The following is a 25,231-nucleotide window of genomic DNA, read 5'->3' as shown; positions in this document are numbered from 1 at the left end:
GATGAATCTCCAGAAGCAATGCATTTCACTTTTTTTAACCGCTACAGCAGGAAGATATGAACTTGCTCTCAGGAGACACCATAGATGAGGGAGAATGTTTCAATTATGCTTTTACCTTTCAGCTGGTGAAAATTAGATAGCTGAATTCCACTATACAATCATTTGAAATAAAAAAGTCACATCAAATTTCCATAAGTATGTGAATTTACTAAATCTGGAGAACATTTCAGCAAAGATTCATGTCAGGTGAAGTGCTTCTGGATGGTCGAGGGAGTAATCCACATTTGCACTGACTTGAGAGAAAAGTGCCCAGCATCATTTCATGGGGAAATCCAAGGTCTCTTCTCGTTCCCACTGCAGCTTTGTCTCATGCCAAATCTCTGACAAGGCTTAGGAAGACTTCTATGGAACTTATTATCAGATGGCTGCAAAAGATCTAAAATCTGAGTAAGGAATTGTCTTCCAGCAGAAGGACTCGAATTAATTGCCAGCCTCCTGCACCTTATGTTGCCAGATAATGGTGGTTTATTGCATAAGTGAGACTATGATTTTGTAGAGCACTCTGAAGATAAAAGCTGAGATTCTGTTCTCTGGAAGTACTTTTCCCTCTGATTATACTTTGGCTTACTTTATTGGATTTTCCCCTAAATATTTATTTCATTACAATCCAACGGTGTCAAGATTACCACAAAATGGTGTCGAGATTACCACATCTAAAGTCCCATCATCTACAGCATTTTTCTTTTAAATTACAAGGCCAAATCTTACTTTTCTTGCCAGAACACAAATCTTTTCGAACAGATTGTATTACTATAAATTGTAAAATCACTTTACACTCCAGGGATTTTTTTTTTTTAACATGTATTAACTTAACTTTAAAATGCCTTTGAGGTCTACGTGGGGAAAATGATTTGTTACCTTAGAATCAGAAAATCCTTAGAGTTGGAAGGGAGCTCTGATGGCCATCAGCCCAACTCCCTGCGCTGCACAGGGACACCACAGCTACATCAGGTTGCCCAGGGCCTGATCCAGCCTGGCTTTGACAGTCTCCAGGGATGGGGCTTCCACCTCATCACTGGGCAACCTGTTCCAGTGCCTCACCACCCTCACTGAAGACAGTTTTTCCCTTGTCTAACCTAAATCGACCCTCTTTAATTTGAAGCTATTTCCCTTGTTCTGTCCCCACACCCTGCTGAAGGTTCTGTCCCCTCCTTTCCTCCCTTTGGATACCGAAAGGCCCATGTTTCTGCCCCAGCTCAGCAGGCAGCCCAGAGGCCCTAATGTTTCTGATTTGGCAGGTTTCTTTGGGGCTTCAACACTAAACTTTGACTTTCCATGTGTTGAGTCTTGTTCTGGTTGAAAAGGCACATCCAAATCAGTAACCTTGCTTGGAATGAATAGCAGCTGTGAGCGCACATGGAAGGACAAACACCCTGCCGTGAAGTCCAGCCACCTTGAGAACCATTCAGGTGTTGCAGAGCTGACACTGCCACAAAACTGTGGGCTTTGAGCACAAGAATTACAGAAATCCCAAACCAGCCAGCAGCCAGGAGGGAGTTAAAGCTTTTTGAAATTATTTTCTTTGTGTTAGTTCGCATTTAGTTTATATAAACACAGATCAGTTTTCTAGTTCAGTTCACAAAATGCCACAGAAATCTGCTGCTCCTACACTTGGAAAGGCTCAGAAAGGAGGGGAATGGGACCCTTCACCACCCATTCATATCACAAAATACAGCAGCTAAGGAAACTCCAGCATCAACCAAAAAGACAGGCAGCTTATCCAGATGTGCATCGGCCTAGCGCCCTGCACAGCAGGGTCTCCAGCCATGCCAGAACCTTACGGTCACCAGAAACTGTGGTATGCACTGAGACCTTGTGTGCATCCTCTCAGGCCTCTCAGCAGTGCATATGCTGCAGCAAAATGATGCAAATTGTTCAGCTTGCTAATGCTCACTTCTCAGTGCAAATATTCTCTGTGCCATCTGAGGCAGTGTGAGTGGCACCTCATCCACAGAGCATGGCTGAAAAAGATAAAAAGCTGCTGGCCCTGTAATCGTAGAATCATAGAACCACAGAGCAGCTCAGGTTGGAAAAGACTTTAAAGATGATGGAGACCAACCGCAGCCCAACCATCCCACCCCAACTCTACCAGCCCTCCGCTAAATCATGGCCCTGAGCACCACATCCAAACGGTTTGAAACACAGCCAGGGATGGGGACTCCACCACCTCCCTGGGCAGCCCATGGCAGTGCTTAGCAGCCCTTTCTGTACAGAAGTGTTTCCTGACATCCAACCTCAACCTCCCCTGGCACCACTGGAGGCCATTTCCCCTCGTCCTGTCACCAGTGAGCAGAGACCAACCCCGCTCTGCTGCAATCACTTTCAGGTACTGGCAGGGAGCAATCAGGTCTCCCCTCAGCCTCCTCTTCCCCAGCCCAAACAGCCCCAGTTCCTTCAGTCTCTCCCCGTAGGCCATGTTCTCCAAGTCCTTCCCCAGCGTTGTTGAAGCCTTGTTGTAATGTCAGCTAACATCCCATGAGGGATATCTGCAGGGATGGGAGACAAGGAGAAACCCAAATGGCAGATTGTGCCATGAGCTTATTTTCTTTTTTGTATAGGAATAAGAATTAAGGAAAACATATTAGAGAATCATCAGACACTACTTTCATAACTAGTGTTATGAACTGCTATGAACAAAAGATTTTATCAAGAAGGGCATTCTTTACCAGGCAATCTTGAGGAAGATTTTCAAATATAAGAGGTACCAGCTGATACTCATACGTGGGAGTGAAGAACCTTGAACTGAATTCCAAAATACATTAGGTGGGAGTCAGCAATCTCCTATGCAGACCCAAAATCACAGCAGAAGTTATATTTTAATGCATGAATACCTGCCTGGAACACCTTCTGCCCACTGTTCCTTTCCAGATTCTGGTGCAATCTCAGGAAAAGAAAGACCCAAAGCCATCTGAAATGAGGTATTTTTTGGGTCAGTCCAGCTTCCAAATGGCCAAACTCGTTAAAAGACTGTGCTGGAGGGAAGGAAGAGTGCTTCAAGTAGAGAAATGGTTCACAGTGTCAAATTTGAGACAATATATAATAAAAAAAAAGAAAGAGGTGAAACTGATGATATGCCACAAAAAAGGGAGGAATTTTCAGGAGAGCATGATGTTCCCGAGCACAGCTTCTCTGTGCAGTGCTGCAAGTGTGGCAGCTGCTGGACGGGCTTTGGATGGGAGCAAACTGTGCCCTGCCTCAGAGCTGGGCTGAGCTGAGGGCACGCTACAGATGGCAGCCGACCTCGGAATCGTGCTGGCCTCCAGATCTTGCTGCACCACACTTAGCTCTGTGATTTCCAGCTCTTCTTTCTGCCTCGCCTTTGATAAAACATTATCACAGACTTTCAGTACTTTGGCTGCCAGCCCCCAGAGGAACGGGGTAGAGCAGAGACCAGAGAAAATTAAAGAGATGTTTGCCAACATAAAACATAATTTAAAAAGAAAAAAAGAACTCTTTTCTGAGTCATTATTGAATCTTCAGATTGTAAGAGCTTAAGAGAATCCTGAAGATCTACTTTACTCCCCACTTCTTTTTCTCCACTGTTTATTTTTTCGTATTTCCATCCAATGAAGAAATAAAACCAGGCAGCCCAAATCCTTTTGCCCCTTGTCAGCTTTTCTCCCTGTTTCTTGTCTGTGTTGGGCAAATCAATGTGGGGAGAACACCTAGAGGAGGTGCACAGCGGGATGCTCACAAAGCCTGGGGACCCACAAACCTTCCAGCACAACCCATGACCTCTTTCTGGGTTTCCTTTTGGGACAATTATTGCCCCAAGTAATAGTTCTGCTTGGTTGTAAGAGTGTATGGCAAAGTTGTACAGTTTTGCTCCTTTCTGCTTTTGTTGATAGATAAGGAAGGGAGGAAAGGAGGTATTATTGATTTTCAGTGTTTTCTGCTGTCTTTTTGCTTTTTTACTTCAGGAATTGGTTTCTTGTTTGGACTCCAACTCTATGGACTTCAGGAAAGCTTTAAGATCTAGCCAACATCAGAAGCAGAAAGCGTTCTGGTGGAATACTGTCCTGTTTACATCCACCTGGATTTTGAAATCACAAAATTCTCTTGGCTGTCACTGGGGACAGGACGGCTTTAATTCATTAATCTTAATTACACTTAGTTGCCAATTGCATTCAAATCCCTGCATTTGGGAGAAAGACCTCTTTGTTAACAGCTCTGCTCTTTCTCCCCTTCCTATATTTCGCTTCACACTTCTATTAAAGTGCAGGAGGAGATCCACAATATCCATTGGGCCCTCAAGGACATCTTCCAGCCATATTATAGAAGACTCAATCTTGGTGTATCATGCCTTAATCATGACCATTGGACTAGATGGACCACTGGCCTGCACCAAAAAAAAAAGCATTTCTTACCTTCTTACACAATTTGCCATTTTCTTGCTTTTGTTAGAATATTTTTAGTATTGACTTTAAGCTGCAGATGAAATCAGAATTTATATGAAGTGTTCTTTTATATAAAATATTCATGCTCTAGATTCCTGGAGTTTGCCAAATGTGGAAGATGGAAAATGTGTTCTTCCTAGACATGCCTGCATATGTGTGATAAGTTAGTGGTACATATCCAAACACTTGTTTTGCACATTTCCCTCAGGCCAGTGCTCCCTCCCTCATGATTCATTCCTACATTTGTCTTGACATAAAAAAAATCCTTTGGAATGAGCAGTAGTTATGTGCAAGAAAAGGGGAAAAGGCTCAGTTCTTAAAATGAGATCTGGCTAGCCAAATTCTTCATGGCTGAGCACCTGACAGAGGCTTAGAAATGGTCCCAGTTTGTACAACTGGAGGGCTGCAACTGTGCCATAAAATGCAGAAATCCTAAAGCTACGTGGCACCTCGTTGCAGAACACTATCATATAGCAAAGTTTGAATAGATGGAAAATATGACTACTGTTCTATTTGGTGGCATGAAGAAGCCACCTTCTTCACCTTCCAAGGCGGTCCTTGGATAGAAGTTTTGAAGGAAATTCCTGTATCTTCTCCAGGCCAAAAGGGGGACCCCTAGAACTGGAAAGGCTCTTAGGCTGAAACCTCCCCACACAGCTCCACACACAAAGCCATCCCTTGGACACAAATCCATTTGTGGATGGGCTGAGGAAACTGCTGGTCTGAGGTGGTTCTTTTTTCAGTCATTCTTCATCACGGGGGATTAAGCAGCCAGGGTGCTGGAGTGCAGCCCGACATTTTGCTTTTTTAGCAGAGAAGCTGCACTGATAGGTAGAGGCTGTTAAATGCAGAGTGCTGAGCCTGGGCTGACTGCTTTCAGTGCTTGCTGAAGTGAAGAGGACAGAGCACAAACTCGAAGGACAATGGACCAGTGTGGAGGGATCTGTGGCTCTGCACCTGCTGGAGACAAGAGGATAGCAGCACTTTAAGACTGACCTGCTCACTTTACACATCCATGCCCAGGCATGATCTGAGAGGTCTTTCTAACACAAAGCCCCTGGGGAAGGCAAACTCATGTCACCGACAGCAAGTTGTTCAGACCCAGCCCACACCAGTCTTCTCCTAAGGAGCAAACCTCTGCACACCCAAAGCCAGCATCCAACTCACAACCCTTCATCCATCCCACAGGGCTGGGGTGCAGCATCTCCTCCTGCTGCCTGCGCCTGGTGGAGGGGAGAACTGAAAGGCAGATAGGTCAGTCATGCCCCAAAACTATTTCCCAGTGTCTGCAGTCCTCTTTGCTCTGCCAGTAATGCCTGTGTTCCAGCAATACCCTTCCCAGTGTGGAGTGGCATGTAGTCACAGCCAGCATGGATACTGTTGCAAGGACCCCTTTGTGTGCTTAGCACAGGTTAAATCAACCACGGACAAAGCTAAACCAGAACTGAGCTGGGCACTAGTTCCAAGAGGAACTGAGTGGGATCTGACATGGAACAAGTAGGAGTTTAACCTTGAGAGTAAAGGAGTATTGAATCTCCTGCATAAAAGATGAAATCTCTAATAGCAATCACGTTTTGCCATTACACCCGTATGAATTCATCCATAATCTGATTTACTTGAAAGGATCTGGGTTAGGATTCTCATTGTCTGTTACTAATCCTAGGATACATCAATCTCTTGAAATACTTTTCTCCTGTTCTTGTCTCTTTCCAAATGATGACTGAAAGCTAGAAAATCCAAAGCAGTAAAAGAAAGGAGCACGAGCCCAGACCAATCAGAGAGAGGTGTGGGATTCCTGGTGGTCATTTGGGTACATGTCATGCTCCTAAAACCACACCAGGGATGACAGTACGGATCAGTTAAGGTGCTTTGTCCACTGCTGGCTTCTTAGCTTGTGGCTCTACAGGAAATGGAGAGAGACCTGCAGAGGGAAAGTTTGTTTTCAACTCAAACCTTGGAATGGCGCAGGTACTCTTCTGTATGTGCCAGCCTCGTCCCCATGCTTACAGAATTAATCTGGTTGACTAACTAATGAGCTGAATGTCACGGTTTCTGAATGACTATAAATACTGTCATAGAGACCTGCAGGATTGTTTCCTGGATATCTTCTCATCATCATTCCGCTACATTTTGTTTTTGCTGAGCGTACGTGGCCATCGCTGCACTCCTGCCCCCACTCAGCTGGGGTGTGGATGTTCCTCCCATCTGCTGCCTTTGGGGATGGCTGGTTCTGAACACTGTGTCTGCAGTTGTTTGGAAGAGCAGCACTCAGAGACAAGCACAGCAGCAGTCACGTTGTGGTGCAACAGCACTGACACAGCTCACAGCAGGAAAATGGCTACACTGGAATGCTCCAGGAATTGGTGGCAATCGGTGGCTTTACAACTGAGATCAGCTCATACAAGGTCTGCACAGATGACCATAATAGGGGCAGAGACAGAGAAATCCATTTGGTGAAGGCAAAAATACTGCCTCCGAGGCTTTACAGTAAGTTTAGAGAAGCAACCCAATATCTTAAATCGTATTTCAAAGGACAGATTATGTGTTTTTCTTTATGTTGTTGGTGTTCTATTGTTTTTGTTCTACTTGGAAAACCTTAGTTGAACTACAGTAACCAATGTCATCCTTACCTGCGTGGGTTCTGGCATAATACTTCCTATGGTGGAGTAGGAATGTCCCTATCACGGCAAGCAACCGCTGCACTGATCTCATTAGGAAGTTTATCACACAGTATGCTTCAACAGATGACTCTGGCTGCCTTCTGTAGAGTATTTTTTAGATTTCGAGGTCAAACAGAGTTTAACTTGCATGGTCTATTCTAGCATTACTCTGAATCACAGTCACAGATTTATTTACGTTGGAGTCAGCATAACACTCTCAAGTCCACCAACAAATTGTGTCCTTAAGAATCATGTCTGCTATAAAGCAGCTTGGTAATTATCTATCACTCCATCTGATTAGAGGTACCAGTTAAAGCAGAAAAAAATAAGTACAGTGAGACCCTGGCTGCCCAAGGCACTGTGAAGGTGCTGAGAATGGGAGTGACCCAGCAGCAGGGCGCGAGGACTGCTCTCCTCCTCACTGGGAATCTGGAACAAATTTTGAATCTTTTTCCAGGCCTGGCTCCACTAAGCAGGGTGGTGAGAGGAAATAACACTGTTTTCACCACTTAAAAATACCTGATATCTCCCATTTTTCCCTGGAAGAGAGAAGCTGGTGGAGGTCAGTGTCCTTCAGGCAGATGTTTTGCGCAGGATGGGCACAACAGTGGGCAGAGATCATGTAGGATCAGGGATGGGAGTCTGGGAAAAGGATCGCATTGCAATTTAGTAGGAAGGGACCATAGCTGGTGCCCTCTGGGCTGAATTTACAGGAGGTCTGTGCCTGTGTTAACTCTCATAAAAGATACCTCGCTCAGTAGTAGTAGCTGTTTTCAACCTGTAAAATCCTATCAAATAGCTTCAGGCTATCCAGAAAGACAGAAGGGAGTGAGCAAAGCCATTAGCCTCCACTGAAGCAAAGACCACTGCTTGGCCCTGTTGAAGGGCCAAATATTGCATGTCTTAGCAAGTCAGTTAAATTTTATACCATTTTTAAACACACTCAGATCTGAAAAGAATTGTCTGCCATCACCATGGTCTTTTTTACCTTCTGGAAGAAGAGAGACATTAGACATAAAAATATGTAAATAAATAAAATGAAAGAAAATGAAGACACACGGGGAACCTGAAATTCAGGCTCCAGTCGTGCTATGACCTTGCTGAAGACAGTTATGTTGTTTTGCAGCTGATCTGGAAGTACAAGGATGTAAAATGTTCTACAGCCAATAAGCATCATTAGTGCTCTATTTGTGGTGTCTGCTTTCCTGTGTGTCTGCCCTTGGGGCTCCTGGAAAGGTTACGGTGCCCGTCCTGGGTCATCATTTTCCTGTACTTCAGTCCCTATCTGCAAAATGGAATGAGTGACAGTATATTTTCACACCTTTATTTCTTGCTGGGCTTGTCACCATTGATGTGTCAGAGCTGTCCAAACCTTTATTTCTCTAGGAGCTTTAGAGAAAGCCAGCATGTGAGCTGTGTTAGAAAAGGGTCTGTTCTCCAAGTGCCACGGTGGCAGACACGTGTCTACACGCTATAAAAGTATCAAAGGCAAAACACTCACGTAGGACACCTTCGGAGGGAAGGAGATGGGCAAAATGTCCTCAAAGCAACTCAGCATCTGTGATTTCCTCAGCTCCCTCTGAAACTCTCTATTTTGCTGCCACAGGAGCCAGGTGCCCTGCTGCACATCAGTGTAACAAATAGCCGTTAGCTTCTGCCTCGTGGGAGATACAGCAGAATGTGATTTATTGGTGCCTGCTCTGATGCCTCTTTCGAAGCACTGCTGTCACTGGGTGCTTTTTGCACAGAGGAAGGCAGATGGTCAGCACTAAGTTTCCCATAACCTTGTGGTGCGTGCTGCATAGCCAGTCAATGAGATCTGACTTGCAGCCCGTTGTCTGAGGTGGGAACTGTGCTGCTGAGGTATCCTGCAGTGGCTGAAATCATCTGAATGTCGACACTGCATATATGCTGAGGAAATATGGCATTTCTTCCTAAAATTTGTAAGCGGTGCCAAAGGGGATTTTCAGCTGTGGAGCTGCATCTGATGGTAGCAGGGACTGCATTGCTCAAGCCTGAACTGCCAGCTCGGAAAGAAACCCTTTGTGAGTGAGAGTGTTGGTGTGACTCTCCTTAGGAAAAAAGAAAGAAGTAGGAATAATGAATTAAAATAGGTTTCTAGTACGATAAAAGCAGAGAGGAGGATTTTTTGATCCTGAAGAGCACCAGCTGCCCCTCCAACCAGCAGCTTCTGCCTAGATGATGATTTTAATGAGGCTTCAGGTGATTTGAGAAGCTGGCATCAGACTGCAAATCACCTTGTCTGTTGGCTGGTGCCAGAATACCTCGCCAGAAGCCATTATTTCAATAGGAAATAACAACTGGGAATAGGAAAAAAATGGACTTCTGAAAAGCACTTTGTCGTGTTCCCTGGGCATATGCTGGAAGCAGCATAAGCTCCTGCCTTCAAGCAGGCGAAGTCAGGAAATTCAGGGGGAGAAATGCCTCCTTTGTGTACCAGAGACAAGACGAGGTGGGTTTGTTGTGCATTTTGAGCAGTGTCTCTCAGTTTCTGATATTTATGGGCTCTGTGAGCAGATGTACCACAACTGTGTTTCATGAAACCTGGTACCGTGCTTCATTGCTTCTTCCTTGGGATGGAAAACACAGCATTGAGAGGAAGCTGTCTCTAGAAATGGTTAATGTAGGGCTTGGTCGATGTTTGACACCTTCCCCAGGCTCTTCTGGGGTTGCAGGTGGTTCCTTCCATGTGTGTGTAGGGTGGAGCATTTCCCAAGCTGAAGCTCATTGCCATTTTTTGCAGAGTATTGTCTCACATGACCTCACTGCTGCATAATGTTTGGCATATTTTGAGAATTTTAGACATATTTGCATTAAGTACAAACGTAAACTGAGAACTTTTAATCCAATTAGGAGGGGGAAAAACCATGAAATGTTGTTATTTGGTGCGCAGCAGGCATTTAATCCCTGGCTTTTGGGTTATTTTGCTCAAAAAGACTACTTGTGTTAGGACATTTTTATCCAATCTACTGGGTTCTCTTCCTCAGTTTGCAATGAGATTTGATAGTTTAAATCCACATGAGTTTCCCCTGATTGAAAGGGGCAGATCACAGTTATTCTACGGAACTAGAATAACCAGTGGCTAACAAATCTTATTGTTTCAAAACCAAACCAAACCAAAACAACAACAACAAAAAAACCTAACCAAAACAACCAAAAAAAAAAAAACAAAAAAAACCAAGCAAACAAAGAGACAAAAAAAAAATTAAATGGGATCAGACAAGTCAACAAAAGAATGGTCTGATCTGGCAAATAGATGGGGGCTGATTCTGTGTACACCACACGTGTCCTTCATTGATTTTCATGGAGTCTTTATGTCCTAGCATGCATTGAAATAAGTAAGACCAGGTATGTTTTATATTCTTGAAAGATGTATGTATATAATTACAGCTAAGTCGAGGATTAAGGTCCTTTCTACTTCTGTATCTCCAATAGAAATCCGTGAAATCTCAAACAAGCAGTTCAAAGTCTGATTTTAATGATGTTGTTTTAGAGACAGAGTAACCATCAAACTTTGTGGATCCACCTACATTTTCATCTGTACTGAGGACCTGCGGCCTCATTTTCTGTACATTTCCAACTTGTTGAGACAGTTTTCTGAGTGTCAGGAAATAGCGAGTCTTCCAGAAACTGATCCTTACAGCAAACTTCTGTTGTTTTCTGTCACAGTTAAAATGTGGAAAAATGATTTTCTCCCTTGGGGTGAGGAGCTTGCATGCAACATTTTGGTCCCCGAGCGTCTGGGACTGCAGTGAATATCTGGGCAGTCCCTGAACTGCAGCACAGAATTGCAAGTGAGAATGTAATGAGTGAGAAACAAAGAGAGAGATGTGGCAGGCACAGGGACGTGACCAAAAGCCCACTGAAGTGAAAGGCATGGCTCCTATTGAATGCAGTGGCCTTTGTGTCAAGCTCTCAGCCTATCTGTGACAGAAAGGCAGAGCCAATCAGTATCGCTGTGATACCTCTTGCGCAGGATAACCACATGCTCATCTTTTTACTTTCCCTCCCAGGATGGAAGGAGCAGTTTTATTGGCCACCAGCTTGGAGGGGTCATGGAAGTGCCCAACAGCAAGGACCAGAGAGTCAAATCAGCCAGAGCCATCCAAATCACTTACTACCTCCAAACGTATGGCTCTGTCACCCAGGACCTCATTGGGGAGAAGTGGGAGAGTGAATTCTGTAAACTGATGCACAAGATGCAGCTGGATCACCAAGATCTGCAGCTCTACTCGCTGGCGTCCTTCAGCCTCTGGAAGGACTTCCACCAGACCAGTCTCTTGGCCAGGGGCAAGATTTTGGTGAGCCTGATGCTGATCCTCCTGACTGCTACCCTCTCGAGCTCCATGAAGGACTGCCTGCGTAGCAAACCTTTCCTGGGACTCTTGGGAGTACTCACTATCTGTATTTCCAGTGTCACTGCGGCAGGGATATTTTTCATTACTGATGGAAAATATAATTCTACTCTGTTGGGAATCCCTTTCTTCGCTATGGGTAATTATTTATCTTCATAATAATAGGATTAACAGAGCTTAATGACAGGATTGTAAATTACATCCTGGGTTATAAAGTGCAGATTTTACCTTGAGTGAAACTCTAAGTCGTTTTCATCTTGTTAAATTGATCTGTGCCTTGCCAAAAAAAAAAAAAAGGGGGGGAGGGGGGAGGGAAACAGAATGAAGCAGTAGCAACAATAAGGAGCGAATGACGTTGCTGGAATCCTGGCCAATATGAGAGAGGGGCAGTTTTATTGATCTCGGTTACAAAACAAAGGAGAAATTGTTATTGAAAACTGGTCAGCTCAGCACAGCAAGCGGATGCGTGTTGACCTGACTTTGATGGGAGGCTGGCCAAAAGGGTCGGTTAAAATGGGAGGACAAGGAGGAGGAAAGATTTCAGCATCCTTCCCAAGGAAGGTTTTTCTTCCAGCTCTGTCTGAGGGGCAGAGGGGAACGGGCTGGTGTGTGAATAAGATTGATGGACTTTATTGCGGAGAGAAGATGAAAGCTGTGGTGTTTGCCAGGCTGTGAGCAAAGCTGTCAGTATCTGTAGTGCATAATCCCTCCATTTGTGAAGTTTGAGATCAGTTGCAGAGATTTCCTCTGTGCTGCACCCGGGCAGGGGAAGGTGCAGTCAAAGAACAGATGTAGAAAGCAGTTCTTTTAGCAGGAGAATTGTTCTCATTACTCCCATTCTCATTTCTGTTCCAGCACATTGAGCGCATCTGTGTGGTTAATGAGTTTGCAAGGAAGGGACGCTGGCAAGCAGAGCAGCGTGTAGCAGATGGCTCACTGAGGCAGCAGTGCTCAGTGCAATCACAGCCATGTGTGCAAGGGGTGCTCCACACCGCGAGGCTGAAGCTCCCTTATGGCTCTGTGCTGAGTCCCAGCAGAGACAGCAATAACTCCGAGCCTCCTGCTGGCTTTTGGGTGTCAGAGAATCTTATTTGTGGGAATTAACTCTGCTTCTTTTCAGTTCATTTTGAAAGTCAGTTCATACCTGTAGCACCCAAGAACAGCCCTCTGCTGCACTGAGAGGTAACTAAGCATGCAAAGATGGAGTCAAGGTTTGGAGTGTCCTATGTTTTTCTTAAAATGCTCACTATCTAAAAAAAAACTACTCTTGCTCTTTCTCTAAAGAAAAGCCCTGCAGGTACGTGCATCCCTCACCTTCTGCCGCTTCCTTCATTATTTAATGAAGGAATCCCTGTCCCCACCAGCAGAGTAGGCTGCTGCCTTCTGTGCTGCACCCAACGTAGATGCAGCCGGCTAAGGCAGGAGGGAGCAGAATGCAGTGGACGACCAGTAGCCCAGCTGCAAAAGGGAAGAACAAGGCAAATTTTGGTGGTTTGCTGAGATGGTGTGACTTGAATGCAACTTGGGGTTTGGGGGAAAATGGAGTTTATGGAGTATGAATTGATCCGGATCGCGTTTACTGTCTTCAAGACTGGAGAAGGGGCCTGATTCTGCTCTGTTCCCAATTTCTGACCTGAGTGAAGTTAGAAAAAAGAGATTAATGTGCCAGGAAGGGGAAAAGGTGGATGGTGGCAAAGGGAAGACTCGTGCTCATTATCAGAACACAGCAAGCTTTTTGTTGGTGTCAGGAGTTGTTTGTCAGTTGGTGCTGCTTTGCTCGTGCTGCAAATAGAACTGAAGGCCAAAAAAGAATTGTGAGGTAATGAAAAGCACCTTCCTTCAGGTATTTATTCTTCTACTGGTGGCTCTTCAGATGGCTGTGGTGATCAGGACGCATAATCTGGGGATCTTTGCTTGACAGGCCCCCAGGTTGTCACTCCTGTGTAGCACCAAGCAGAGCCTGCAGGCAAAGCTCTTGACCTCACAGGATGCCAGAACCATGGAATGGTTAAGGTTGGAAGGCATCATTTGGGATCATCCAGTCCAAGTCCTGTGCTTCAAGCTGGGTCACCTGGAGCACACTGCCCAGGATCACATGCCCGGCACAACAGGAAACAACCCAGCCCCATCCTACTGACATACCTCAAAAGCATCAGCACCCCTACACCCAAGTGCACTGGCTGGAATAGCAGCAGCATTATGCTTAATTCGTGCATGCGCTGCAACCCTGGGATTAGGCAAGGACCAGAGCTTATGAAAGCAGAGTGGCTTGGTTCCCCATTTAGGTGGAAATTTAGGAGCTCTCTGTCCAAAGAAAAAAAATGTTTACAACTTTCTGTTGTGTTTTGTGCTGTCACTCTTGTCAAAACCACTGCCAGGAGCAAAAGAAAAACAAGTCTCTTGAAATGAATTATTTGCAAGAATTGCTTCTATAGCATTATATTGAACAAACTTCAAGTTGAAAAAGAATACACTTAAGAAACTTTCTACAGAAATTTCATTCTGAAAGCCAGACTGAATTGGAAATGTATTAGGAAAGAGCTGCTTACCAACTGCTGTTAGAAAATATTAGAGAAGAGTTTGATCAACTAAAATATGGGATGTACGGCTTATCAAAGTCCTACAGCATTACATCCTGCAAAGATACATGTGCCTGTGGTCCTGTGAATCAATGCCAGGTAGTGACATCTTGCACAGGCCATGGCGTGCCCAAGGCCTCACAGAAATTGGTTCCCTATGAGACAGAGTTTTCTACTAACCTGCTGTACTGTGAAGTGATCTGATAGCTTAGAGAAGATCCATTGAAGACTCCAGAGCTATAAATTCTACAGAACAATACATAACTATAGTCCATGTTGTACCAGAGTCCAATGCTGATAGAACCACAGAATTAAAAGAATACATCAAATAATTAATCTGTGAATCTAGATGAAAAAGTTTGTAAACTTTTCCAGACTTACGAACGTCAGATTTACAAGTCAGGCTTTCAAAGCCAAGCTACTTATGATACTGATAATGATAATAATAACAACCTGGAATACAGCCACTAAGCAGCTGGCAGTGCAAACCAGAATACACACATACCTGAGTGCTGGCAGCTTTAGAAAGACTCAATCTGACATTTGTAAAATGTTCAATTGAAGTTTTTATTTTTTTCCTTTAAAATGTTTTTGACATTCACCCTTAAGGGACAAATTATAATGGAAATTCTGTGTTGTTCATCTACACTTGTTCTTCTAAAGCAGAGCAAGATGCTGCCATCTGGATGGCAGGAATAGAACCATAGGATCATGTGGGTTGGAAAGACCTTCAATACCAACAAATGCAACCATTAACCTGACCTACAAGTCCCATCATTAAACGGCATCCCTTAATGCCACTTCCACACATCTCCTAAATGCCTCCAGGGATGGTATCTCCAATAGATCCCCAGGAAGCTCTTCCTTCTTCTTGACCATTCACTTTACAAAGAAATTCTTAACACCCAATCTAAACCTCCCACTGTGGAACCGGAGACTCCTTCCTCATGCCACTAACTACCTATTGAGGTTTTACTTGTGAGGTATCTCAGACTTATCTCAGAGATACTGGGATAGAAGCTGAGATTGGCTTTACTTTGTTCTTCCTGGTGAGAAACTTAAGCCTTAAATAAGACAAGAGGACAGTGTTAGGGAGCTCTACTGGCTCTGAGTCCTGCTTCCTGATACCGTTTCCTCAGGTGCCTCAGGAAAACCAGTCTCTCCAGCACAGTGCCTACACTGCTGGTTGAGTCACGGCTCTTTGGAGAGACCTGAGAAATGCACCAGGTGAGGTGCTCACGTTGCCTTTTGTGTTCAGATACACAATACAATTTCACAGGGTTGTTATGTGCATGAAATAATTATGGTTCCCCTTGTCTAATCATCACTAATTCATATAACCAGAAGGTTAACTACATAATTGAGATATTATTGCGCCCATGATTTTCTTTTAAATGCACAGAAACCACACTGATACCATCATGGAGATAATGATTAAACTCAGCTGAGGATCTCACTGTATGTTTTTAAATGCAGGTATATCAGTTATTTCATTTTACACATAATTATGTTTGGCCCCTCAGTTAAGTGCCTCACCATATATCTTAGTGGAAATCTTACCTAAAAAAAATGTAGCTATGATGCAATAGGTGTAAATACATTTTTTTCTTTAAAAAGTTAATGCATTTCTTGGCTGAATTCATGGTGATTGAATATAAGAAATATCTCCTGCCCTTTGTAATCCAGACTGTGAAGGCTTTAGGATCTTCACAGGAAGAGTTTTTCATTGAATCTGTAGAAGGCATTAAGCTGAACAACCTTACAACACCTTGTAACACTGTTTCTACAACTAATAGCAATAATTGTACTGCTAATACACTGGCAAGGTAGTAAAGAGGAACAAACTCTACAGAAAGCAGTAGATTACCTGTCTCCAGCCATAACATTATTCCCAATGTGAGAACTCAAAATGACAAACATAGATTGTAGCTATGATGCAGACTTCATAAAATGATAGAATAGCTCAGGTAGGAAAAGACCTTAAAGATCATCAAGTCCCAACACAACCCAACCATCCTACCCTAACTCTCACCACCCTCTGCTAAATCGTGGCCCTGAGCAAATATTCTCTGCTATAATTCCCAGAGATTCCCTCCCCTGACTGAGAAACTCACATGGAAGGAGGGAACAAGGCAGCAGCAGGCAGGGCTCCAGGCAGTCACCAGTATTTCAGGCAGGAGTCATCTAGCCTCTTTCAGAGAATGACTATAGCAGTTGTTACAGTCAGGGCTGATGATCACCTTTGAGTAAATGTGAGATGTGATGGTATAACCCTTAGGGGTAATTCATGGGGAATGACAGCAAAAGTGGGTGTAGCACAAATGAGGAAAGTGCTTTTTGAGATGTGATGGGACAAGTGTGAGGGCCAAAGTACATGTTATCTCTATGGAAGGACCACAGCATTTCTAACCCTTGCTTTAATCATTGGATTTTCTGATTACAGCTGCAACTTAGAAATAATATTTCAGGAGTGAATCTGGTTTTGTCTTTCGATTCAGCAGTAAAACAAACTGCATGTGAATTTCATGCCATCGTCTGATCATCTCCTGCCTGTGTAAGGAGCAGGATAATGACTCCTTAGAGCAGAGAGCACTACAGTTAATCTCACCACTCCACGTCTTATAAACCAGCAAATTTTGTCTTACAGAAGTGCATGTCCCCACCCACCTAGCAAATCAATCAAGGATTTCAAATACCTTGTCCTTAATTAGAAAATGTCCATAACAATCAATCCAAACATCCACAGCCCTCTGTCCACAGCTGACAGCCTGGTAACAATCTACCAAAATGGAATTGCTTCCAATTTGCTGCAAGCATTTCTGCAAGTTCTTTGAAAAAGTAGTTTGGTAAAGGAAGAGAGCATGTTTTGAGTTACAGTGTCAAAGGCTGAAGGGAATGTTTTTCTATTACAGTTGAAAATGTATGTTTAGTAATCTTAATATACAAACTCTGTTCAGATTGTAAGGGATGCTTCCTTTTCAGATGCCTCCCACATTTGTCTGAACAACTCTTGCTTTCATTTTTCTACCTTTTCTTGGCAATGCTCATTCCTGCAAATGGGTACTTTAAGGTTCTCTATTGGATGGACCTTTTCTGCCCATTGATCTCATTTAGCAGGAGTTTCATTCCTTGTACTTAGCATGTATCGATGCACGTCGCATTTACATTTGGTTTATTTGGGCTGGAAAGGAGCTGCATCATGGCAGAAATGATTTAGCTCTACGTGTATCATCCCTAATAGGGCAGTGTCAGATACAGCCTTGAATAGCATCACTGGTAGCAATTCCATAACTGGCCTCGACAGCTTGTTCCAGTGCTTAAATAGCTATACATTTGTAAAGGTATTTCTTAATATTTTCCTTGCTGTAGTTTATGCCTATAATTTCAGAGTCTGTCCGGCCAAACCATGCAGTGTAATTTTTCATAGAGGGTATTTTATATGCGGGGCCATTCTTACTTCAGCATGGATATAATTTCATACCAGATTTTTATTTCCTGGGTATCTTACAGTAGCTCCTGCTTTCTTGTGAACTCTGTGGTGGTTTCTGATCTCTGCTGGAGCATAGTGGGTCTGCAGAAAAGAGCAGAAGTGGGACAGGATGAGCTTCAGAAGGATATATCCTGTGCTCTTTGGTGTGTAGAGGAAAGATGAAACCTTACATTGTCCTTTCTTCCCTGCTGGGCAGGAAGGATGGGCTGTGCTGCCCGAAGGAGCAAACAATGATCCTGTGCTCTATCAAGCACACTGTCCGCTCTCCATAGGCACACAGGGAAGCATGAAGTTGTGCCTCCAGTTTTTAAGTGAAAACGAAGGGCAGCAAGAGCACTGACCTTCTCCAGAAATATCTTTTGTGCACAATCAGCCCCTGGAACTCACTGCTGCAAGGCACGGCTGTGGCCCAAATTCAGCCTAACTCAGAAAGGATTGGAATATTACACAGCTGGCTGCAGCATCTTTGTTATTTTGAATAGTAATGCAGCACTCAAAGTCGCTGCTAAGGAAGAACAATACGAATTAACAACCAAGTTGAAAAGCACAGTTCAAAACCAGTCACAGGGAAACATCACTTGTGCAAAATTTTCCCATAGTTGCTCTCTTCTGCCTGATCGTCTTCCCCTGAAGAGTCAGGTACAGGACACAGAGCAGGATGAAGCCAGGCTACTGCAGGTTCATTCTTCTGTGACCCTAACCAAATAACAGAGCAGACGATGTACAGCAGCTACCTGCTGTAACATTGGCATGATTCGGTGTCACTGGCCTTCAGACAGAGGCACACGGAGAAGATGGGATGCTCCACATTGCTCACCTTGCTAGGTGTGCTGAAGCAGGCAGTGCTCCATACACGTGGCTAAATGCTCAGAGGAGGGATGTGCTTCAGATGCTCAACATGGTCCTGAGTGTGGTACCAGAGATGGCTGTCAGCACGGGAATGCTTGTAGTACCAAGTGGATGAGACAAAAACCTCAGGTTTTGCAGTTTTGGATCACTAGAAATGCCCTTTAATTGTTGTTCTACCAGAATGGCCATACTGTCATCAGTGTCTTGGCCAAATTTCAGGGTGAATAATTGCATTTAGATTCCCCCTGCTGTGAGGCTGGGTCCAGTAGTGGTGAACACCACCAGGCTCACGACACCATGCAGGTGGTGCTCTGTGCAGCACTGCCAGCGGCTGCCACATTCATTCAGACATGGCTGTATTTCACTGGAGAATGCAATGAGAATATTTTATGGCTTGGCAGTACCTAAATCAGTCTTCCCTGAGAGCAGGTAACTGCATCCTGGCACGTGGTCATCGTGCTGTCCTGCAGTCAGCTGCAGTATTTCAGCAGCTGGGAATCTTTTGCTCATACTCTGCTCCTAAAGCCCAGTGCACAGAAGCTTTACCTTACAGCCTGATATGCATTTGGACAAACCCAACCTACACTTCCCAACTCACATTTAAACACTGAGATTTTAAGTGCTGCATCTCATCTTGCGTTTGAACTCAGTTGCTGTGTATGGAGAAAATGATTTTGCTAGCACGGCACACTTAGCACTGTATCATTTGATGAACTTCACATAAATTTGGGAACCGTAGGCATAACCTACTAGAGGGAGCACTTGCATTGCTTGAGGAGCACCAAGGAGCAGATTGCTGCACGCCCTGCCAAACCCTGAGAGGTGAATTTTTCTCTGTTTCTTTACATGTCTTGTTGATAGATTTATTATTACTTTGGAGAAACTATTATCCTGGAGGGAGGATGCAGTGTTAAAGGAGAAGAATGCAGAGGGGTGTTGTGCATACCGAGTGCAGAGCACTGAAACCTTCCGTCCTGCCACAGTAACATTTAAAACAAGCTGGCATGGAGTTTTCAGCTGAGGCAGTTTAAACCTTCTAAAAGTGGTCTCAGAGCCCTGGGGGCAAAAAGGCTTTGTGTGCTTAGAGTAGATACCACAGTAAAAAATGCAACTACAGAAAGAGCAAAACCAAAACCATTCCAGCGCACAGCCTTCTTGTGGGAGCAGCTGAAAGAAGATCCCAGAGGAGAGCAGCTAGATGAAAGCACAGCCAGAAAGCGTGGTGTTGGCACTAGTGAAATTATATCAGACAAAAACTGATTGCCCCTGGCGCTGCCAGGCAGCCTCGAGGTACAGCTTTGAGGATCAAGAACTGCTGGGCTGACCTAGTCCTTTTCTCTGTGCCTTTTGCCGTCCCTTCTCCGAGCTTTCAGGGTCTCTCCCACCAGAGCCATTAGCCAGCTTTTAAATGAATAACCATGGTGGGATACTGAGGGAGAGAAGGCTTTCCTAATCGTAGCTACATGTGCTACCTCTTCCTTAGGTTATTTGAATTCAAACTCTGAACAACGTGACCAATGGAAGAAGCCTCAAAAGATCTCTCCTGATTGGGTTTTGGCCTCTAATCTACTTATTCCTTCCCTGAGGGGAAAGTAATAGGATCTCTTTTCAGACTACTTAAAAAAGTAGAAACTTATTATGATTAAAATCTCTTATCCTCTGCCACAATTTTTGAAATTGTTGGGAGGTACAAAAGTAATGGATGGTCATGGAGAGACAACTGAACTCAGATGCACAAAATCATCGAATCATAGTATCACAGGGTGGGGAGGACCTACAAGATCCTCCAGTCCAACCATCCTCCAGATCACCATTACTACCCACTAAGCTACTAAGCCATACCTCGCAGCACCTCATCCAGACACCATCCATACACTCACAGAAAACATCAGACAAAAAGAAAAAGGCAAAAATATTCATCCCCTTTCCAGACTTGCGGTATCAAAGTACCGCCACCACCAAAATGTAATCGTATATTCCACAGTCATGATTCAGCTTTCACATTAAAACCAGTAAAACTTCATCCACCTGAGACTTTTGCTTACAAGTTTTGTCAGCTTTGAGAGTATTTTTGGTGTTTTGGGAGACCTTAGCTTGGCTTTTGTGGCCTCTTTCACCAATTCTGTCATGTTTGCATTCCACCTCCCTGGGACCTGACGCTGTCACCAAACACACATCAAAAAATACATTTTCTACAATACTTTTTATTTTAGCTACTAATCAACATTTCTTTGACCTTATTCAAAGTTTATTTGGAAATAAAGGAGTATCTTTAGTTTCATTAGTCACTAACACAACTAAGGCCTTTATTGCATTTTTACAATAACACGCTGCAAGTTTTTTTCATTCTTAGAGATCATTGCTTGGCCTGGCATTAACACAGAAAATGAATACATCTCAAAAACAGTTGAAAAACAGAGATTTTTCACTTACATGTCACATTCTTGCACGGATTTGTCTTCATGGTATCTGACTCAGTAGCGCATTGAATACTTGAATAAATTGGAAGTTTTTTATCAATCAACAGTTACTCTGAATTTGTTAGTGATGATCTCATGCTTCTCCCACAGAGATCACTTGTTTTAACCTTACATGACAAAACAAATAAGACACGTCTCAAGCTGATAAATTTTTGTCTACTGAATTTGATAGATGGCATAATGAGTGAAATTCAAAGGCAGCTCTAGCTCACTGAATCCAGCTTCTTGTGATTGGAACATCTTCATCTTACAACGTCTTCTTAGATCTAATGCTCAGAGAATTATTATCGTCCCATTCTAAAATTTGGGTCTCTGCTCTAAACTCAAGGGTAATTTCTCCTGCAGTAAGGACAGACACAGAATCTAAGAATGACTGTCAGGCCACGCCACAGACTCCCCTAGCTGAACATCTTACTTCTGGAGATGGCTAGTAACTCTGAACAAAACAGCAAGACAGGGCAAGCACGCAGTTCCTATAGCACTCCTCTGCTTCAAGGAGCCACAGATAATAACTCTGCTGCTGACAGCTCCCAGCAGATTTTCATCCTCGGATTTTGTCGCTTTTTTTGCCACGTAAACTTGTAACATCCACAAGTTCAACTTAGCTCTGTAAAGCATTGTGTCTTTGAGCTTGTCATTTCAATGGTTATGGTCACTGATGAGCTGAGTTCTTGCACTGGAAGATGTAGGAAACAGTTCTTCCATAGGGATCTTCCCCACATAAGTCACAATTTTATAACCCTCTCCCCCATACGAGTGGTGAAGTACACTCAGCTTAAATGTGCCATGTGAGAACACTGCATGTGGGTTTGAACTTTTAGTGAAAATAGAATCCATGTTCTCTGCAAACTCCTTGAGAAGTCAAACCCAAATATTTTTAGGAATATGAAGTTCATAAAGAAGAAGTACTCTCTTAAAGACTTAACTGCTTAGAGAAAGACGAATCTGCTCAAAGCCACAGTGCCAAGATTTTTTTTTTTAATTTTCTTTCTCCTAAACTGGGAGAAAAAGGAAATAATGACAAAGTGGAAAACAATATAAACAGTGTATGAGGAAATGAAGAATTAAACACTTCCAAGAGTTGTTTTTGCTTTCTAAACTGCAAAATTACAGGAAAGAAGGTGACACATATAATATATAAAGGATTTAATTTAAAAGAATCCAACAATTTTGTGTCCTAAAATCTTAATATTAAATAAAACAACAGGAATGGTAAGTTTTAACCCTTTGATCTAAGATACATCTGGAAAAATCAGTAATTGTTATGACATGAAATGGGTTTGTAAATGGTGCAGATATCACCCCTGTGATATTACTGACAACAGGCCTTATCAGATAAACCTTATGTTTCTCAAAAACGGATCTAAAACTCTACATATGAAAAGAAACTGTGCAGCACTACTGTGGTATTTTCAATTAATGGCAATTTGATTCATTCTGCACAGCTTTTTGGTACATTCGTGTGTTTGTATGACATTCAATCATCTTAGCTTCTATTAAACGTAATCGTGAAATATTAATTTATAATTGTGCACTCTAGCTCCTGTGAGGACATTATTAATCAGGCCAAAAGGCATTTCTTTTATGCTATTCAATACCTTCCCCACGATCTGCAGTGCAAAGGAAATCAATAGCAGCAGCATTCTCCGATAAGGCGAGTTTTGGCAGAGACAAAGAACGCGAACACACCGCAGGAGCATCATAGGCACGTCTCTTTGTGCTGACATGTGCTCCATCACAGCTGAGTGCTGGGTGCTGCACGGAGAAACAAAGATGGCATTCACATTTGAGAGATGAGGAATTGCATCCCCGAAAGCAAAACCAAAGGCATCGTGGCAGAGTGCCCTGGGAGGGAACTCCCAGAGTGCTGCACGGGAGGGTGACATTGCAAACCTGTTGGAGGAGGCAGAGGAAAGGGGCAGCAGTTCAGTGAGCAGTGTTAGCAAGATGCTAATTGGCATTCTGGTTTTGACTCACTTGATCACATGTAGATTTGTGTTGTGTGCAGTATCTGTTGCTGAGCTGATCTCCACAATCTCCTGCAAGCAGGTGGTGAGAATGTGAAATCCATATGGCACTGTTTATCACTTCCTTGATTACGTACCAAAACCAGACAGGGACGCTGGGGTCTGTCACTGGCTGAGGTGATTCTTATGTCTTCCTCCTACTTCTGTGATCCCACTGGTCTTGTTTTTATGTGTTTGCTAACACACTTGTACAACTCTGTGCTTTCTCCAGTGATCTGCAGTTCCCATTGCACCCCACTTTACCTGATATGCTGCCCTTCCATGTCTAAGACACTATTTCTGCCTTCTCGTGGTTACCCCAAGCACAGTTCCCTCCGGCCCCAGGTCTGCATTCCTTTTACTTGCAGCTGGGAGCTCTTTGCAGCCCAACGTCCACAGTGCCCCACATCCTATTGCCCTGTGGCAGTGCTCCTCCACTCCGTGTCCTACACAGCCACTTTTCAAGGTTTCTGTTGTTATAACAAGGCTGTTTCTGTATCCTACAGCATTCTTTTAGGAGCAAGCAATGTCTCAACCACTGATCTTGATACAAAAACGATAGGATGCAGATCTTTGCTTTAATAGTTTTATCTAGTCTTAGAACCTATGAAGTTTCAGTTACAGAGGGGCAGCAATTTTGTCTCCCATATGTGTAATGAATCACTGCCTTGCCTACATTCATCCTAAATTTTCATCTTCTTAACTGTTCCTACTTCATGGCCTCCTTTGGGGAACTTTGGATAATTGTCTTGACTCACCAGACTGCTGCAAGTATTCATGCAGAGTGTCCTTATGTTTGTATTGCTGTGTTAGGCACTTTTTATTTTGCAAGGCTTTTATAAGGAAAACATTCTGTTATTTAGCAGTATTTTTAAAGACTCTCCCTTACAACCAACTTAACAAAACTCCAAAATCACTCATAAAACATTTCTTCTTAATGCAGCCATATTGGTTAGCCCAAGCTCCAACTGGATATGGACAGAGGTTTCTAAGCTCTTTATTTTATTGTTGTCCTGGTGGGGCATTTCTTCAGTTTTTAATCTTTTCAGCACAACTGTGACTCTGATCTGGAGAGTTCTTCTAAGCCTACATGTATTTGTACTCACATCTGACCAGCACCCCTACAAACATGTGAAGCGTATCAGTATTCACATGGCTCACACTTTGCTTGAGTTCATACAAAGGCAGGAGTGCAGGAGGTGGCACCTCACAGGGACTCTATCAAATCAAGTCTTAACAACCTCTTTCATTATCACCTATTTCCCAGTTACTTCCAGCTGCACACTGGTCCCACTGTTTCTCTTTCACGAACTCATCCAGTGGTTACTACCTTGTGCTTTGGGTGAAGTCCCAGCAAAGAGCCCATGAAGTGTTCATAAATCCATTAAATCATGTGTTGCCTCTCAGCACAGAGACTGATTTCACCTAGTACCTTTATCTGGTATCTCGTTAATGATATTCCTGCTTAATACTTATCTTTCTTCTTGTCTAGACGTGAGGGCTAGTTTCAGTGGTAAGTAATTGCTGCACTCTGTCTCTTCAGATGAACATCATGATTAGTTTTTCACTCCCTTGGTCCTTGGACAACATTTTTTGTGTCTTTGCAATGAAAACTGACAGCAATTACATGAAGCTGGTCACAGCCATAATTCAGAGAATCATAGAATCCTTAGAGTTGGAAGGGAGCTCTGATGGCCATCAGTCCAACTGCCTGCCCTGCACAGGGACATCACAGCTACATCAGGTTGCCCAGGGCCTGATCCAGCCTGGCCTTGGAGGTTCCAGGGATGGGGCATCCACCACATCACATCTGGACAACCTGTTCCAGTGCCTCATCACCCTCACTGTAAAAGATGTTTTCATTATATCTAACTCAAATCTATCCTCTTTGAACTTGAAACTTTCCCTTTTCACAGTAGTTCAATTGTGCATTTCTCTTGGTAGCTTGCCTTCCTCAAATCATTGCTGGATACTTCATTTCCAACTTTACAGGCTAAATCTGTACCTGAATCGTTTGGAGCCTAGCACCTTCTGGGCATCAGAAAGTTCTGCTTTGCACAAAATATGCAGTTTAAGTTGCAGCTGAGGTTTTACTGTATAATTTCTTCCCTTACTCAGATTCATCTAATCATACACTTTTCTTCCAAGCTGTTTTTTGCCTCCTCCTCTGTGCTTCCCATGGTCCACGTAGTTCATCAAGTGTTCTTTTGGATGATCTTTCATGCCCTTGCCTGTTCAGCATCCAACTCTGGTCTGTTTGATTCCTGTTTGCATTAAGTGCATGACTTGTGACCATGACCTACATCTAACAACTTTGCATATCTATCTCTATTT

At 43.5% G+C, this 25,231-nt stretch overlaps 1 protein-coding gene across 2 annotated transcripts in view; it reads left to right on the top strand.

The window, feature by feature from the left end:
- PTCHD4 (patched domain containing 4) overlaps positions 1 to 25,231 on the top strand; it is a gene marked incomplete at both ends in the record, with an annotated part of 78,113 nt that overhangs the window by 11,453 nt on the left and 41,429 nt on the right. For both annotated transcript variants that reach the window (XM_079550752.1, XM_079550751.1), the window contains one exon: positions 11,152 to 11,632. In XM_079550752.1, the coding sequence (XP_079406878.1) occupies positions 11,152 to 11,632 (481 nt within the window). The remainder of the gene's footprint in view (positions 1 to 11,151; positions 11,633 to 25,231) is intronic.

The sequence above is a fragment of the Tetrao urogallus genome (assembly GCF_951394365.1).
Source record: "Tetrao urogallus genome assembly, chromosome: 2".
NCBI classification, from domain to species: Eukaryota; Metazoa; Chordata; class Aves; order Galliformes; family Phasianidae; genus Tetrao; species Tetrao urogallus.
The sequence above is the reverse complement of the archived record's forward strand: the minus strand, read 5'-3'. Positions and strand labels throughout refer to the sequence as shown.